The sequence below is a fragment of the Gracilinanus agilis genome, chromosome 2, assembly GCF_016433145.1.
Source record: "Gracilinanus agilis isolate LMUSP501 chromosome 2, AgileGrace, whole genome shotgun sequence".
NCBI lineage: Eukaryota > Metazoa > Chordata > Mammalia > Didelphimorphia > Didelphidae > Gracilinanus > Gracilinanus agilis.
Genome location: NC_058131.1, coordinates 198,650,862 through 198,667,873, shown reverse-complemented (window position 1 = coordinate 198,667,873; position 17,012 = coordinate 198,650,862). Strand labels below are relative to the sequence as shown.

Genomic DNA, 17,012 nt, shown 5'->3' with positions numbered 1-17,012 from the left:
AAAATTCTGACAGAGGTCTAATTACTCAAGTATACAAGGAACTAAATCAATTGTATAAAAAATCAAGCCATTTCCCAATTGATATATGGGCAAGGGACATGAATAGGAAATTTTCAGATAAAGAAATAAAAACTGTCAATAAGCACATGAAAAAGTGTTCTAAATCTCTTATAATTAGCGAAATGCAAATCAAAACAAATGAGATACCACATCACACCTTGCAGATAAGCTAACATGACTGCAAAGGAAAGTAATAAATGTTGGAGGGGATGAGGCAAAATTGGGATACTAATACATTGCTTGTGGAGTTGTGAATTGATCCAACCATTCTGGATGATAATTTGGAACTATGCCCAAAGGGTGCTAAAATACTGTAAGCTCTTTGATTCAGCCACACCACTGCTGGGTTTATACCCCAAAGAGATCATAGGGAAAAAGATATGTACAAAAATATTTATATTCCTCACTTTGTATTGGCAAAAAACCTGGAAAACGAGGGTATGCCCTTCAATTGAGGAATGGCTGAACATATTGTGGTATATGCTGATGATGGAATACTATTGTGCTCAAATAATGAACTGGAGGAATTCCATGTGAACTGGAACGACCTTCAGGAATTAATGCAGTGAAAGGAACAGAACCAGGAGAATGTTATATACAGAGACTGATACTCTGTGGTATAATTGAACGTGATGGACTTCTGTACCAGCATCAATGCAATGACCCAGGACAATTCTGAGGGATTTATGAGAAAGAACACTATCCACATTCCGAGGAAGAATTGTTTAGCACAGTCTCTGACATATTATAGGTGCTATATAAATGCTAGTGTTAAATATAATCATCCTCATCCTCTTTATGATTACTTTCTTCCTTATTAGAATGAAAGTTTTGAGAGCAAGGATTTTCTTTTGTTAGCATTGGTATTGTCAATCTAACAACATAGCATAGTATCTGGCATAAAGTAAACACTTAATAAATGCTTGAGGATGGGCCTATCTGTTGGAGTTCTTTTCCTTCCCTATTCAGAGATCTCTTCTCTTAATGCCTAGTCCCACTTTTCCTGGACCACATCTTTTCATTTATCTCATTTTCTCTTTTGTATCATGACTAGATGTATACTTGCCCAAACCCTATATTACACTGTAAGCTCCTTAAGAGCAGCATCTCTGTGTGTGTGTGTGTGTGTATATACATATTTATAACATATTTAAAAGTTTATATAGTATAGATAGCTATACGTATTATAAAGGAATTTATGCATTTTAAAATATGCATATACATATAAATATTTATAAAACATATATATGCATATATAGTTATATCTGTATATCTAACAATTTATAAAATGCACATGGACATAGAATTTATACAGCTCTCTAAGATTTGCAAAGTATTTATATATTTTACCTCATTTGATAAATAAATATATACACATATATTTGTTTTCTTCTTACTAAATCTAGTACCTTATAAATAGCAGGTGACTAATAAATGATAGTTCAATTGAATGGAATGAAATCATCATATAGGATGGCACAAGAGATTAAAGGAATTCCCAAAAAAGACAAATGAGCAATTAATACTATTTTTAAAATGCTTAGCCATTAAAATTAGGATATAAGACATATCACAAGAATACTGAAGTTAAATATAGATAGAACTTCATCTGCATTCTTTTATAAAGTTAGTTTTATAGTGTATATATAGTGAGCAGAAATAAGGTGATACTTTTAATAAAATTCCTGTATAGTTAGTGCCGTTAGAGATAGACTGCAGTTACCTTTTTCTAGAAATTTCAGAATAATTTACCCAAAAAATACAGAAACATTTTTCAGCAGCTCTCTGATATGACTACTTGAAATAAATTTCTATCATTTCATGCACTCTGAACTCACTAGCCTATGAGGTCTGTTCTCAATCACAATCACCTGGGGGAAATATAGCAACTCTGTCCATGGAGGGTTGATGGCCCCCAGGATCTGGAGTTGCCATCTAAACATGTGTATTGGGCATAACTGTGGAGCACTATAACAATACCAATGTGAAGAAGCCTAATGCACTTTTAAAACACAAGATGCCTTTTTTTTAAAAAAGCAAGTCTATATTCCCAAATAATGGGAAAATATCTTTTGAAAGCAGGGGCTCCAAATGCAGCTGATGTTCAAAGGTCACAAAATACAAGATGATGAAAACTGAAATTCTGATTTCTAAAGCAGCTATGAAAATGACACAATCATCCCCTGGCTTAACTCCTGTGAGACTGAAATCAATGTTGCACTTTTGGCAGTTTTGAGTATGTTTATGCCTGGACAGCTTAACAAAGGGAAGGCAGCTGCAGAGTGGGAATGCAATTCATTCTCCAATACAGAGATTGTGTTAGTTCTGTAAGTTTATTCATTTGATCAATGACTCATCAAATCCTATTTTTTGGGGGGGATTAGGTGGGTGGGGAGTGAATTACTACATTTTATACATTCTTTAAAGAAAAAAAGTACAATAATTCATGAATACATTTCCCCTTCCAGCCATCTTACAGTGTTAAACAATATGTGGAAAAAATAGAAAACAAAAACTGTCCTGAATTTCTCTTAGTATACATATTTGACAGTTTCCTTTTGGAAATTCACACCTTAAGTGGTAAAAGCCTTGGAACCATGAACTACACATCTAGACTGGGGGACAATGCCAATTCTATCTAAGTGCTGTCACTTGAGAAGTACATTAGACATACAAACGAACAGACCTATTTATGAGTCAACTTTATACAAAGCACTGTTCTAGGTACGCTAATGAACATATAAAATTTAGATTACTTGTCCTTGTCATCAAGGAACCAAAATATAGAAGAGATCTCCTGAATGATACCTGAGAAATGGTATTGCAGAAACTGTTTTCTTGTTTATTTTACCTTTGTAGCAATTTAGGGAAGGCAAAAAGGAATCTGGAGAATATTTACTTCAACTCTCTCATTTTAATGTTTGGCTAGAGTTCACAGAATTATGGAGGAGCAGCAATACTTTTTGAATTTCCCCTTTTACTCCCCTGTCCCTGCTAAAATGATAGCAGCAAGGTGAATTGGTTCTGTGGGATAGGCATGATGGCACCCTGGAGTCTGAAGGCTGGTTCTGGTTGCTGAATTTAATTTGCCAATTAGTATTGATTTTTGGTTACTTAGTTGAAGGATGATATTTAATATGGCTTTTTAATTAAAACTTTATATGGATCTTATAATAAGGCTTTGGTATAGGAAAAATAGCAATGAATTTAAAGTTAAAGAATGCAGGTTCAAATGTTGGTTATGCTGCTTTCTCTGCATGACCATGAACAAGTTATTTAGCTATTCTGTGACTCAGTTCCTTCATATTTGGGTAAGTTAATTGTATTATATTATCTCTAATATGACTACAAAAGCTAAAATACATGATACTATTAATTCCTTGGTCAGAAGAAAGCTTGTTTATGAAATTACTGTTATTACTACTAATACTATTATTATTATTACTATTATCACCACTATCAATACCCACTACCATTTCCTCCATCACCACTGCTAGTGCTACTACTGTTACATAACTTTTATATAATACAAAATGTCATAAACAATATTTAAAATAAATACTTTAGTAGTGCTTATTGTAAGTTTTCTATTTCCCACTAACTAGTTCTATGTCCTTGGAGCAGTCACTGTCTAGGGCGACAGGATCCTCTTCCATAAAATGAAGGGACTTGACTAATCAGATGGTCTAAATTGGACTAAATCTCCTCTAAGGTTCATCATACCTCTGGAATTCTATACTTCTATGTGCAGAAAATTCCAAGTACTTCAGTGAAAACATTTAAGATCATGACCCCTTTTCTCTAAGGTCTTATATGTAGATTAAACAGATTGTAATTTGTATAATTCATTTCCTTTTTTTCTTCAAAGGGATTCAGGTGTAAAATATTTCTCATAATTTTGAAATGCATGAAATAACAGTAGATATCAGAGGGCTTGCTAAAGAGCCTCTTTGAGAATTGGTCATGGGATAGTTACTAGAAGTGGTGGGAAGCCCTGAAAAAAAACCCAGCAGGATAGATATCAAATAGAAATGTTGCTTACTTCACAATTTTATCCTGCTTCAATATTTCTTGGCATGGGATGAGAATGAAACTACACTAACTATTTAGCATTCACAGTTCTAAAGGTTCTTTCAAATTATCCACCAAAGATTATCTTGAGTTATTAGTGTGTCTCCTTGGACTTGAATAGAACTTGACAAATTTCAGATAAATTTTAAGTATCTTTCACTGCCTTTTTAGGTCTAAGTCTTTTGGGCTTAGTGTAGTATCATTGACTTATCAGCTCAGACAGCTTCAAAATGCAGTGGTATGAACTATTAATAAACATAAAAGTAAATTCCAACAGGATTACTTTTTAAAACTATATTCCACTGAGTTTTCTCTGTTGAGAATAGGTTAGCCCAATATACTGGTTAAGGAACTAGATTAGTCCTCAGCAAACAATAGCCTGTAGGACAAAAATATGCTTTTGTTTCTATACTTGCAAGTTACAGAAAACAGTTGGTTATTCAAATTTAGCCCATGGGCTTTAGTTTCTCAATCTCTGAGTTCAATTTCGAAATTTTTTTAGAAATATGTATTGTTCTCATCCCCTATCTCTTGATACTTCTACTATTAAAATATTATTTTCATGTTTTTCCATCTCTATATATTTTATCATGCTATTCTCTATAAATAGTATGTCACTTCTCCCTGCATCCCTTCTCCCCTCGGTTTACATGTTGATATTCAAATTATTTTTCAACATTCAGCTCAAAGGATCATCATTTTTGAACTTCAAGATAATTAAAGGTTATCTAGCCCAGAGGTATCAAATACATGAGGTAAAAAACTCATAAGGGCTGCATGAACCACAGTAACATGAAATTGGAAAAAAATAACAAAATAAATATATAATAAAACATAGATAATATTACATTTTGAATCTAAGTCAACATATGTCTTTTAGATATCCTTATGTATGGATAAGTAATCCTGGTTTCTATCTGAGTTTAATACCCATGATCTAGTTTATTTTCTTCATTTTACATAAGAGAAAATTGAGGCTTCCATAAATTCTTAGTTTCCTGACTTCTCAGCTAGAAGCTAGCTTTTCTTAATCTGATCTTGAAGTATTTTAAAATTCCTTTTATACACTTAACCATGCTACCATTTTTTAATATAATTATTTGCCTCTGTCCTGTATCTTTTGGTATTCTGCAATTTTTCTCATCTTTTTATTTCCCCAGAAGAAAACATAGTATAATGAACATAGTAGGCACTTTTTGCATGTTTTATTGAATGAACTAGTTAAAATAAAGCTCATAATAATGAGCATGCTTACTGTGTTGGTGGAATTTCCATTTAAATGTAAACCACTATCAAAGAGAGGTGAAGAAGCACCACTGCTGTGATCACTGGATGGTCCTGGGGATCCTGAAAATCAGAGGAGAGAAAATTATTGCTAAATCATAGTTTAAAAAACACAAGAAAGAAAAGAAATAATAATAGTAATATATGGCCAAAACATAGAATCAATTCTCTAGATAAAAATAATTTTCCATAATAAAATATAATCTGTTATTATTTCTTGATCATGCTAATTATCCTTTTTATATACTATTTGTGCCCCATGAATCATTTCATTTTAAAAGATGAAAAAAGAGTTAATGGATAAACTAGTTCAATTGCCTTACATGAAAGATGAAGAAATTGAACTTGTTCAGAGTCATATAATTGGTAACAATAGAGCTGAGTTTCAAACTCAAGTCTTTGGATTCCAAATTTATGGTTTATTCCATTACTCTGTTATACACTCCTGATCCTTTCCAGCCAATGGATCTGGGCTGCACAATTCCCATTCCTTGGGATATTGTAGATGAACAAATGAATGAGTGAATAAATGAATGAATATTAATTACTCCTTAGAAGTGAGGTAGTTCCTGTTCTCAAGGTGCTAATATCCCAAAAGAAGTATTAAGCTTTCAGCCAGAGGAAGGGATCATTGGTCCTTAGGGTATAGAAATATGATAATGATTCCTCTTTAATACAATTTCTTTCTTTTAAACCCTTACCTTCCATCTTAGAATCAATTACTAAATATCCATTGTAAGGTAGAAGAGTGATAAGATCTAGGCATTTGGGATTAAGTGACTTGCCTAGAGTCACACAGCTAGAAAGTGTCTAAGGCCAGATTTGAACCCAGAAACTCCCTATCTTCAGACCTGGTTATCTATCCATCAAGGCAACTAGTTGCCCCATTGCAATTTTGTACTCTAAACACTTGGTTGTGCCACTGACTGAGTCTAAAGTAGAAATGGTTATCACAGAGACAAAGGTAGTAGTATCACCAGAAGAACTTGCTAGGTCCTATCTCCTTAAGGTTGATTATCTGATGGCTTAGAAGCCTGGACTAGCAGCTGAGCAAGTGATCTGAAAGGTTGGAGGGGCTACTATTCTTGAAAAAAGTAGGATCTGTGATCTGAAAGTCATTGTTTTACAATAACTCTTGGATTTAGGGTGCTAGCCTAATGGGCTTCCATTATTATCTGAAGGGAGACAAGGAATGAGTAGGTGATAGCAGATTAATTTGTCTAGTGTGTTACCTCCTGTCTATCCCAGAGGGCACCTTGCTACTTGAGCTATGCTTCTTGCCAATCCCTATTAGAAAAAAGGTGGGGCAGATGCTTCCCTTTTCTATACAGATTACTCCTCATTTAGATAGTTATGGAGGTCAGGCTAGAAGTAATGACTGGAAGGATGGTCAAAAGTTGAGGTGAGGTGGGGAGCTGATTTCCTAAGATTTGAGTTTAATGTTTCCACTGGAAATATTCCACTAGGATATCAGGTTGGTATTTGGAAAGCAATAAGTCAATATAAGGCTTGTCATGATCCTGGGGCACTGTCTGGGAGTTCTGTAGATGATTATTGTACAGCCTCAGGAATCTTACAGATGGAGGTGGGAACTGCAGAGAGGTTTTTTTTTTTTTTTTTTTTTTTTTTTTTTTTTTTTTTTACCCTTAACTTCTGTGTATTGGTTCCTTGGTGGAAGAGTGGTAAGGGTGGGCAATGGGGGTCAAGTGACTTGCCCAGGGTCACACAGCTGGGAAGTATCTGAGGCTGGATTTGAACCTAGGACCTCCCATCTTTAGGCCTGACTCTCAATCCACTGAGCTACCCAGCTGCCTCCCTGCAGAGAGGTTTGATGAAACCTCTTATCTGGATAACAAAATAGGATTGCTTATCAGCAGCTTTACTGATCTTAACTGTGACTCCAAACTGTACTGAATATAATGATATGAATTGCCAGTCAAATGCTTTCCCTAGTTCCCACCTAACTAATGAGGAAATGATTGTTTCACAATCAGTAATTTGATTGATTATTATCTTCCAGGATGGTGACCTTGATTTGAATTTCTGACTATGTCTTAAGATGGATTTGCTCAGAAGATCACTAATAGTAAAACTGCCTTCACCATTGGCTAGATGAATCTCCAACTGACAATTTTTTGAACTTTCAGAATAAGGAAGCCAGTGATGGCTTTCTTAATACAATTATTTAATGGCAATGGATAACGTAAAGGGAGGCATTTGGGAAGTTGTGATGGAAAGAGGGATTAAAGAGAAACCCTAATCCTTTATCTAACTATGCAGTTGATGGTAAACCTGGTATCTTGAAGTCTGTTTGGCTAATTGGCTGACTAGCCTAGCCTGAAAGCTTGAAGTTTCTTCAGTTTACTTAGAGATAGTTTTGTAGTTGATCTTCATGTTGACTTTATGCTGGTATTTGGTGTTGATTAATAGATGCTGGATGATGGTAAACCCAGAATTTCCCTAACAGCAGCTTAGACACTTAATGCTGTCTGACCCTTCTCCTCCCAGCAATCTCCCTAGTTTGGGAGAGAGATGCATTGATTTCTCCTGCTTTTATAGTCCCATCTCAACTGACTTTTGTCTCATGCCAGCTCAAAATGCCCTCACTGCCAAATAAAGTAACTGGCACTTATGCTTGGCCAACATGGCTTCCTGCAAAGTCTTTACAGGCTAGACAAACACCTGAAGGGGATGTGGAAGAGAGGATTCTCAGTTATGCATTGGACAACATGTCTTCTGGGATGCTTTCTAACTCTGAAATCCTGAGAGGGGTTTTATATATATATAAAACCCCTCTCAGGATTTCAGAATATATGTATATTCACATTATCCTTGATTTAAAAAAAACAAACAAAACCTTTTCTATATCCATCCATGGCATTTTTTAAAACTCTTTCTCTCCAAAAAGTCTTATTTGACCAACCTAATGACACTTTTGGAACATTAGCCAAAAAAGTCTTTTTTATGTACTAAACTGTATATCCACTACTGGTTTTCCATGATAGCTTTTATTTCTCTCTTTCCCTAAATTAGGTATGATGTGTTCTAGTTCTTTTATATTTCTCCTCGTCCCATTCCATGCATATATAAGTACAACTGTGTGTCCACAGAGAACATTCAATAAAAAGCAGTTAAATGAAGGAATAAATTGATAATTAGCCATATTATTGTGAAAGTTGGTCAGTAATATGTGTGCTCTTGCTTTCAGTTCTTCTCTGAACTGGTTGATAAGGGTAATGATCATTTCTTTCAGAAAATTCACAAATGATAAATAGATTTGGAGGTCGGAATTGGTGTAAAATGATTTCTTGTAGATCTTAAAATTTAAGTCATAAAAACTGCATTACAAAACAACAGCTGAATTGTTGAATTTTGTGAGTTGGAGCAGGTAAATATGAATTCCAGCTCTGAATCAATATAGATGTTACCTTAGATCAATCATTTCACTTCTGTGACACCTAGTTTCCTTCTTTATGAAAACCATATAGGTTGTTTGAAATGACTATTAAGTTTCCTTAAAACTCTTAATGTATGATTCTGTGAATACTATCAGAACGAAAATATTAAGAGGCTAATGTATTTTCTTATCATATCATTATTTTGTGATATGGAATGGATTGCCTTCATTAACATTAGAATTAACTTCTGAAAAATATAAAACATATTAGCTCACTAAGTATCATTCCTGTTGGATCACCCTAACCGAAATTCAAACTGAACTCTGCACTGAAAGTATATTGACATAATATCAACTGCTAGTCAGCCCTGCTTTGATTTATTTTTTGATTGTTCAGTAGTTTCAATCATGTCTGACTCTTTGTGATCCCACTTGGGTGTTTTCTTGGCAAAGATATTGGAGTGGTTTGTCATTTCATTCTCCAGCAAAAGCGGTTAAGTGACTTGCCCAGGGTCACTCAGGTAGTCTAAGTATATAAGGCTATATTGGAACTCAGGTCTTCCTGACTCTTACACTCTATCTACTATGTCTCCTAGCTGCCCACTCTATTTTGATACCAACCTTTACAAACAATGAATCGCAGTCAGACAACCTTGGCTTTATAGTTTCTTAAATACTTTTGAATACTCAACTGTGTACCCGACTAAATATCTACAACTAGATTTATTATTTGGTTCAGGCACACAGACATATCTGCTCTTTTGAGTAATTCAGGCAAAAATAAATTATTTTGAGTTGTCAAGAATACATCTGTGTGCCTTAATTACTGAGAAATACTGGACCTTTAGGCTAGACTGAACTGTTTCAGAGTACAAACTGCAATTGACCCATAATGTGGCCAAGGTTATCCCTATAGGATGATGGACAAGCCACTTCTCCTTTCCATCCTAGTTTCATCATCTTGCCCTACCCCAAAATGAAGGGGTTGGACTAATTGTTCTCTAAGATTTCTTTCACTTCTAAAGCCTCTAATCTTAAATCTCCTGCTAACAGTCTGTTGCTTGGTTACCATTCTTTCCCTAAGGCAGTCTGTACCAGTTCTAGATAACTAGTAATCTTGAGAATGCTTTCACTTTCCCCAGCAAGGAAGGGCTGTGGCCAGGATGATTTAGGAGCAGAATCAGCATCACTTAAATGATCAGATTGAATATCTTTGGGCTCTGAGCAAGCTCAATTTGAATTCTGAGTTCTTCTGTGAAATTAAGTAATAATACCTTACATTTACATAGATCTTAGAGTTTTTTGAAGCACTTTATAACAAGTTTAAAATAAAATAATAATAATAACATAAAAATAACTGTCAGGCATATGGTAAAATTAACACTACTTTATAGTTGAGGATGATGAAATTCAGAGAGATAAATGGTGTCAGAGGTGGGATTTGAATCAGGGTCCTCTCCTATGAAATATATTCTTTTTAACTTTCACACCATAGCTGTTCCTCATACCATAACTATCCCAAATGAGGGAACTAAACCAGATAAACTGTAGTGAACTCTAAGTTTGGTTCTTTCCATCATTTGATGTCACTACTCTCTCTCTCTCTCTCTCTCATTTTCTCATTTACTATACTCCCAAGATAGCTTAGTGGGACCAGCCTAACACTGAGAGCCTTGTGCTCTTTAGAAACTTTCAGGTGCATAACTTCTATCACTTTGGCAGGAATGATAGAAACAAATAAGAATTAAGCTGGCAATCATCTGATAGATAAGCACCATAAAATTCAGGTGGAGGAATAATTCTAAGTACTCAGAATTAACGCTGTGCATTGGCTGTATGCACCGACTAATGATGACAGGTGATGAGAGAATATGCCCTTCATGTGGTATAAGCAGACTTTTTTTCTCATTCTCCTCTACTTATATAACAGACTTTGGCATTGTGAAAACACTAAAATAAAGATTGGAAAATGTAAAATTACATCAGGAATAAAAATAGAGGAAATTGCTTCTTCCTCAGCTATCAACTTGACCAGCAATCCCAAGAATTTTAAAGGGATCTTTAGGACATAAAAGAAATGTAAAAATGTACCAGAAAGTACTATGGACTATGGCACCAAAACTTCAGAAGTTATAGTGTTCTAAGAAGAATATGCCAACAGAACCACTGTATTGGTTCTGACTAATGTCATAGTTATTTAAATATCCAAGTTGCAGTTATTCCCTCTACTCAATATTGCTTTTCAAATTTCAGCTTTTAATTATGCTTCTAGAAATGACATTCATTCTAATGGTACAAGAATCCTCTATTCCTTCCAGGACTCCTGGTTATGATGATTGCTTGCCACAGCCACATCCTGATCATCAAAGCTGGGGGAAAGGATTCAAAAAGGCTATGCAATCTTATCCAGACCCATGAGTAAATTTCTTTATGTGAGTCATCTTCATGAATTTAGGGATAGCAGGGCAAACTTTTCTTATCCACAATTCCTACTCCTGCCCCCACCACTCAAAAGTCTCAAGGCACAATTTTCCTCCTAGAAGAGACTTGAGAAACCTCTAAAAATATAATTTTTCCTTAAATAATAATTTTGTGACTTCTGTTTTTTTCTTTTTTCAATTTATATTGTCACACAGTAAATGCTTGCTGACTGACTAATGTATCAGAATATTTAAAAATTTATACATACAAAAACACACTTGGCACTACTGTAGAAAATATAACAATGGGAAAAATATTGGAATAAGAAGTCATTGGTCAAATAATTTTTGTGAGGCTCTCTACCTGTGTGAACTTGGATATATTCAACTTCTACCTTTCCTGGAATTCAGTTTTCTCATCTATAAAATGAAGGGTTTGGACTATATGGCCTTTGAGTTTCCTTCCACCTCTAATTTTATGATCCTCTAATATTTTTGTTAGATTTTTTCCTAGATATTTTAGTTTTTGTTAGATTGTTTGCTTTCAACTTAGGTTACTAGTACATCTAGTAATAAGACAAATGATGACCAAAAACATACTTACTGGTTTATTTTAAAATTTTACTGCTTAAAAAATTTAGGAACTCTTAAAACACAGTTCAACATTTACAGATAGCAAAGCCTTTAAAATTCTTCCTCAATCACTTCAAATCCTTGACAAATCCATTTTGCTCATTGAATATTTTAAGAGTTCCACTAAAACAATAAAAAACAGCTATATCTGTACCAAGCTCAAGTTAATATTTCTTTCATGCCTAAAGGAAATGTAAATAATGAGAAATCAATTATCTTGTTCTTGCACTTGCTAGCATCTTTCCCTTAAAACATGTATGTAAGTACTTTACTCTTCATATTCAATTTTATGCTCCTTTGTTGTTTTGTCATTTTAGTCATGTCCAATACTTTTGATCCCATTTGGGAGTTTTTTTTGCAAAGATACTGGAGTCTTTTGGCTTTTCCTTCTCTAACTCATTTTACAGATGAGGGAACTGAGGCAAACATAGTCAAGTGACTGATCAGGGTCACACAGCTAAGTAAATGTCTCATCTAAGGTTGGATTTGAATCCAGATATTCCAGACTCCAGATCTGGTATTCTGTCTACTGTGGCCCTCTAGCTGCCAACTTTATGCTATATACTTACTTACTCTCTCTCTCTCTCTCTCTCTCTCTCTCTCTCTCTCTCTCTCTCTGTCTGTATCTCTCTCTCTCTCTGTCTGTATCTCTCTCTTTCTCTGTCTCTCTGTCTCTCTCTTTCTCTCTCTCTATATACATATAGCATATATATATACACACATACATATTTACGCACATATATTCATATATGTACTTATAAAATACATGTACATGTATAAACACATGTATTTGTATACACATGCATGTAATATATTTATGTGTATTTAATATTTTTACTCATTAAAAGGTAAGTTAATTGAAAATAGGTATTTTTTCATTCTAAATACTTGTATCCTCAGTGCTAGAAGAGCATCAAGCACATAATTAGAGCTTAAATATTTTTTATTAATTTGAATTGCTTGGAGATGGAAGAAATTCACAGTCAAGAGGGTCTAGGCTAGATTAAACTCTCATTTTTTGCTTTTTCTTTGAATAGACAATCCTGCTTCATTAGTGTCTGATAAGAGATGAGGAATGAGTAGATTCCAAAAACTGTCAACTCAAGAATCAAATATTTTAATTTTTTTCATCATAACTCTTCATATATAATATCTTACCCTAATTTAATTGTTTTTAAGAAACAGAGATTGTTCTTCTTTGGGAAAGTAATAATAAAAGCTCTTGCCATTTATACAGTTCCTTAATTTTTGCAAAGCAGTTAATAGCAATAATATCATCAGGTCATCACTGCCCTGTTATGTTGCCTCATTTTTATAAGTCAAGAAACTGAGGTTCAGAAGGGCTAATTTATTCATTATTACATACCTAGTAAGAGTAAGGTTCAGGTTTGAAACTCAATATTCTATTGATTAGTTCTTTCCATTTCATTACATTGTTTTAGGAGGTTTGAAGGACTTAGGAGTTCTTCTAGTTGAACTTCTTCATTTCTTTCAGTAAGAAAATAAGAGCCATATAGAGGGGAAATGACTTTTTCAAAGTTATGAGGACCAGGATTCAAACACAGGTTTTCTGATTCCAAATTGACTGCTCTTTCTAATATACCTCACTCTTGAAGGATGGTCATTTTTTTCTTTCTTTTTTAAAAAAAAAATTTTTTTTAAATTTTAAACCCTTAACTTTTGTGTATTGACTTATAGGTGGAAGAGTGGTAAGGGTAGGCAATGGGGGTCAAGTCACTTGCCCAGGGTCACACAGCTGGGAAGTGTCTGAGGCCAAATTTGAACCTAGGACCTCCCATCTCTAGGCCTGTCTCTCAATCCACTGAGCTACCGAGCTGCCCCCTGGTCATTTATTTCTAAACAAATTATGACACAATTCCAATACCCTTTTCTAACTTTTTTTGAAATTCCTTATCTTTCTTATTTTTTCAGATCTACCAACATGCAATGTTTATACTTTTAGGGATCCTATTTGGGGGAAAAATAAAATTGCTCCTCTCCTAAACATCACACTTTTAAATAATATTTTTGTTTACAATGCTATAAGATACTTAAATATATATATATGTATATATATATATTTTACTATTGGTAATTTTTTTCTGAGTTCTATTTAGATCCACATATTTTATTAATTGGAACACATTTGTGGCATATTTTAATTTGTTATATTATATTAATTTAAGTTACTTGTATTAATTTAATTATAATATTTTAAATAAAAATAGATGTGAATGCATTTTGTTGGCCTCCATCTACGTCTTGGGAATCTAGTCCTTTATGATATAATTATATCTCACACTCTCTATTCTCTTTATATTTTCCTTTTAATCCTAAAGTAAATATCATCATAACTTATATTTTTCTACGTTTGTTAATTTAGGAATTTTCCATTGTAGTGAATTCTATCTACTCTTAAAAACAATTCAAATGTCAATCTACTCTTATTTTATTTTATTTACAAATATACATATTATTCAATTTTCCCATTTACCTACTTCTTTCATTCTGCTTCAGTCTAATCCTAACGGGATTTTGGGAAAAATATTCAATCTGCTAAATTTTGCTATTTTTGGCATTGTATCAATGTCATATTTCTGAGAAAAGTAAATCTACTAATCATTGGTCTATTGTACAACACTGAGGTTCAAGCAATTTTCTGTTTTCATTAGAAATTTCAACTTTTTCCAGTACAAGGCAATAGTGGCTACTTCCTTCACTGAGGTATAGCTACATTCTTGTACCTCTGGTTAACAGACTTTAGGAATTACTAAGTCTGTAAATGTTATCATCTCTGACAATGCCTACAATTTTTAGCCTTTCCTTACTTCTCTCAGATGAGTATTCCCTACAAGCAGTATTAGAATTCCTTTCTACTTTGTAGACATTGTCATTGCTAAACTTCAGAGCTCTAGAACCAAATAGAGCTCTAAAGAATTCATGGTCATTACCACCCATGACACAGCCTCAGAAGAGAACTGGACAGAAAATGTTTGCGTGAATATTAAGATCATTGTTTTCATGTTATTCCCCCCAAAAGGTTATGGGCTTACTGCAAGCAGGGGTTGTTTTGAGAGCCTTGATTATATATCTCCAGTCCTTATCATGGGGCCCAACACAAAGAAGGTCATATATACTTTTTATCATAGCATATATATATGTTATATATTATAAATATATGATCCATTAAGACATGGAGAGATTTCAATTAATTTAAGCAGAAGAAATATACAAACAAATCAAAGAGAGAAATCAGAGAGTCGGAGGGTATTAGAGAAATATACTAGAACACAAGCCATGAAACATTTTTGCCAAGTGTCACCGGAATGAATAAGGAATGCATGTGGGTATCATTACTAAATCTAAGAACAGGAAAAAAAAAAAGATAGACTAAGACAGAACAGAGAGGATGCACTATATATTTACAAAATGAGTGATAAAAGGGAAAATGATGGGAAAAAAAGAAAGAGAATCAAAGACTGTTAACAAGAACTATGTACTAATAGACTAGGCTAATTCACTGTTCCCTAAGATACTGTAGGAGCAATGAAAATGCTTTGGGACAATGTGCTAGCTGGATAATGCATTTTAATGTCATTGTTCCGTTTTAACTTTTTTACTATTTTGTCAGATAAAGGATGTTCTTTCAAACTTTATCCAAATTCACGCATAAGATATTGCTTCAAATTCCCCTTTCTTTAGGCACTACAGAATAACAGCATAATGCAGCATTTACCAATTTAATTTTTTTCAAAATGCCCAAATTGTCATTATGCATGTTTTAATGAGAAACAATTGCTCCTACAATTTACATATTTAATTTATCATAATGTATTGACTTCAATAAGGAGAAAAAGAGTCTATCCATCAACAAGTGGCACATTTTCTACTAATTTAATTTAAAAGGGCAGTCACAGGATGATTGAAAATGCAGAGCATTATAAAAATATAGAACACCATATTGTTAAGATATCAAAACAAATCTTTTTTTTTCTTTCAATATATGGTTACATGAAAGATTTATGTTCCTGTCAGTGCCACTTCATTTGGATAAATTTGATAGAAATGAAGGAAATTCTACTTTTATCCTTGAATTTCCCCTTTTTCTTCTTACCTAATGGGAGCTTCAGAAATGATGGAGCTTCCCTGAGATATTGAACAGTGATGGTAACTTCATCGCCAGCATTTCGTAATAGATGTACCTGTCGGTGTGACAAAGAAGAGCTACTTTACCACCACAAAAGGATCAGTCATATAAAACTATACCTAGTCTTCCACTCATTTAGAGATGATGGTTACCTTTCAAGTGTTGAGACCTTAAAAAGCTAAGATGGGACTTCTACTGACAGAAATAATATATTTTCTTCTGCAAAATAATTCATCTTTTATTAAACATAAACTATATAGATGGCACTGAGTCAAAAATTAATAAAAGTCACTGGTCTCAATGAACTTTCATTTCATTAGTGCAATGTGATAAAAAAGATACACAAACAAGGAAATTTGAGGAGAGAAAGAAAACTAACAAGCTGCTGGATTAAGAAGGAACTCCTATAGGAAGGGCCACCTGAGTAAGGCATAATCTGCCAATATTTACACTTACAAATTTAATTTGAGTGTTATTTTAAACATAAGAGCAGACTCGCAAAAGTCTCCATAAATGACAAAACTATAACACAAATTATTCCAAGAGAAATAAATTCAATCATCATATTTCAGTCCTGGTATTCCCTAACATATGCCAGTATGAACTATGAAATGCTAACACTTAAAATAACTTGCACTGGGTAATAGTAATCCCATAGGAATTATTAGAGAAAATGATTATTTTTTCTTATAGTCTACTCTTTTTGATTATTCCATTACCTTGCCTTTTTCTAATTAGGGCAATTTTCCTTTTTTTTTAACCTCTGCCTTTTGGAATTCCTAGTTTTCTTCAGGACTCAGTTTAATGTGTCATCTGCTGTGAAGTGCCTTTCCTAATTCTCAGCATTAGTGCTTTCCCCTTCAAAGTCATCTCAGACATATTTTTATATACCTACATGTATTTAGACCATCTTCTCCTTGAAAATATAATGTACTTCAAGAAAGGAATTTTTTAAAAATTTTTCCATTACTTGGAACAGTGACTAGCCCAAAGTAGGCAT

At 33.7% G+C, this 17,012-nt stretch overlaps 1 protein-coding gene across 1 annotated transcript in view; it reads right to left on the bottom strand.

Moving 5' to 3' along the window:
• SNTG2 (syntrophin gamma 2) overlaps positions 1–17,012 on the bottom strand; it is a 622,101-nt gene that overhangs the window by 267,847 nt on the left and 337,242 nt on the right. Inside the window, exons 7-8 of the mRNA XM_044660932.1 lie at positions 15,980–16,067; positions 5,387–5,478 (exon numbers count right to left, since the gene is read on the bottom strand). Of these exons, the coding sequence (XP_044516867.1) occupies positions 5,387–5,478; positions 15,980–16,067 (180 nt within the window). The remainder of the gene's footprint in view (positions 1–5,386; positions 5,479–15,979; positions 16,068–17,012) is intronic.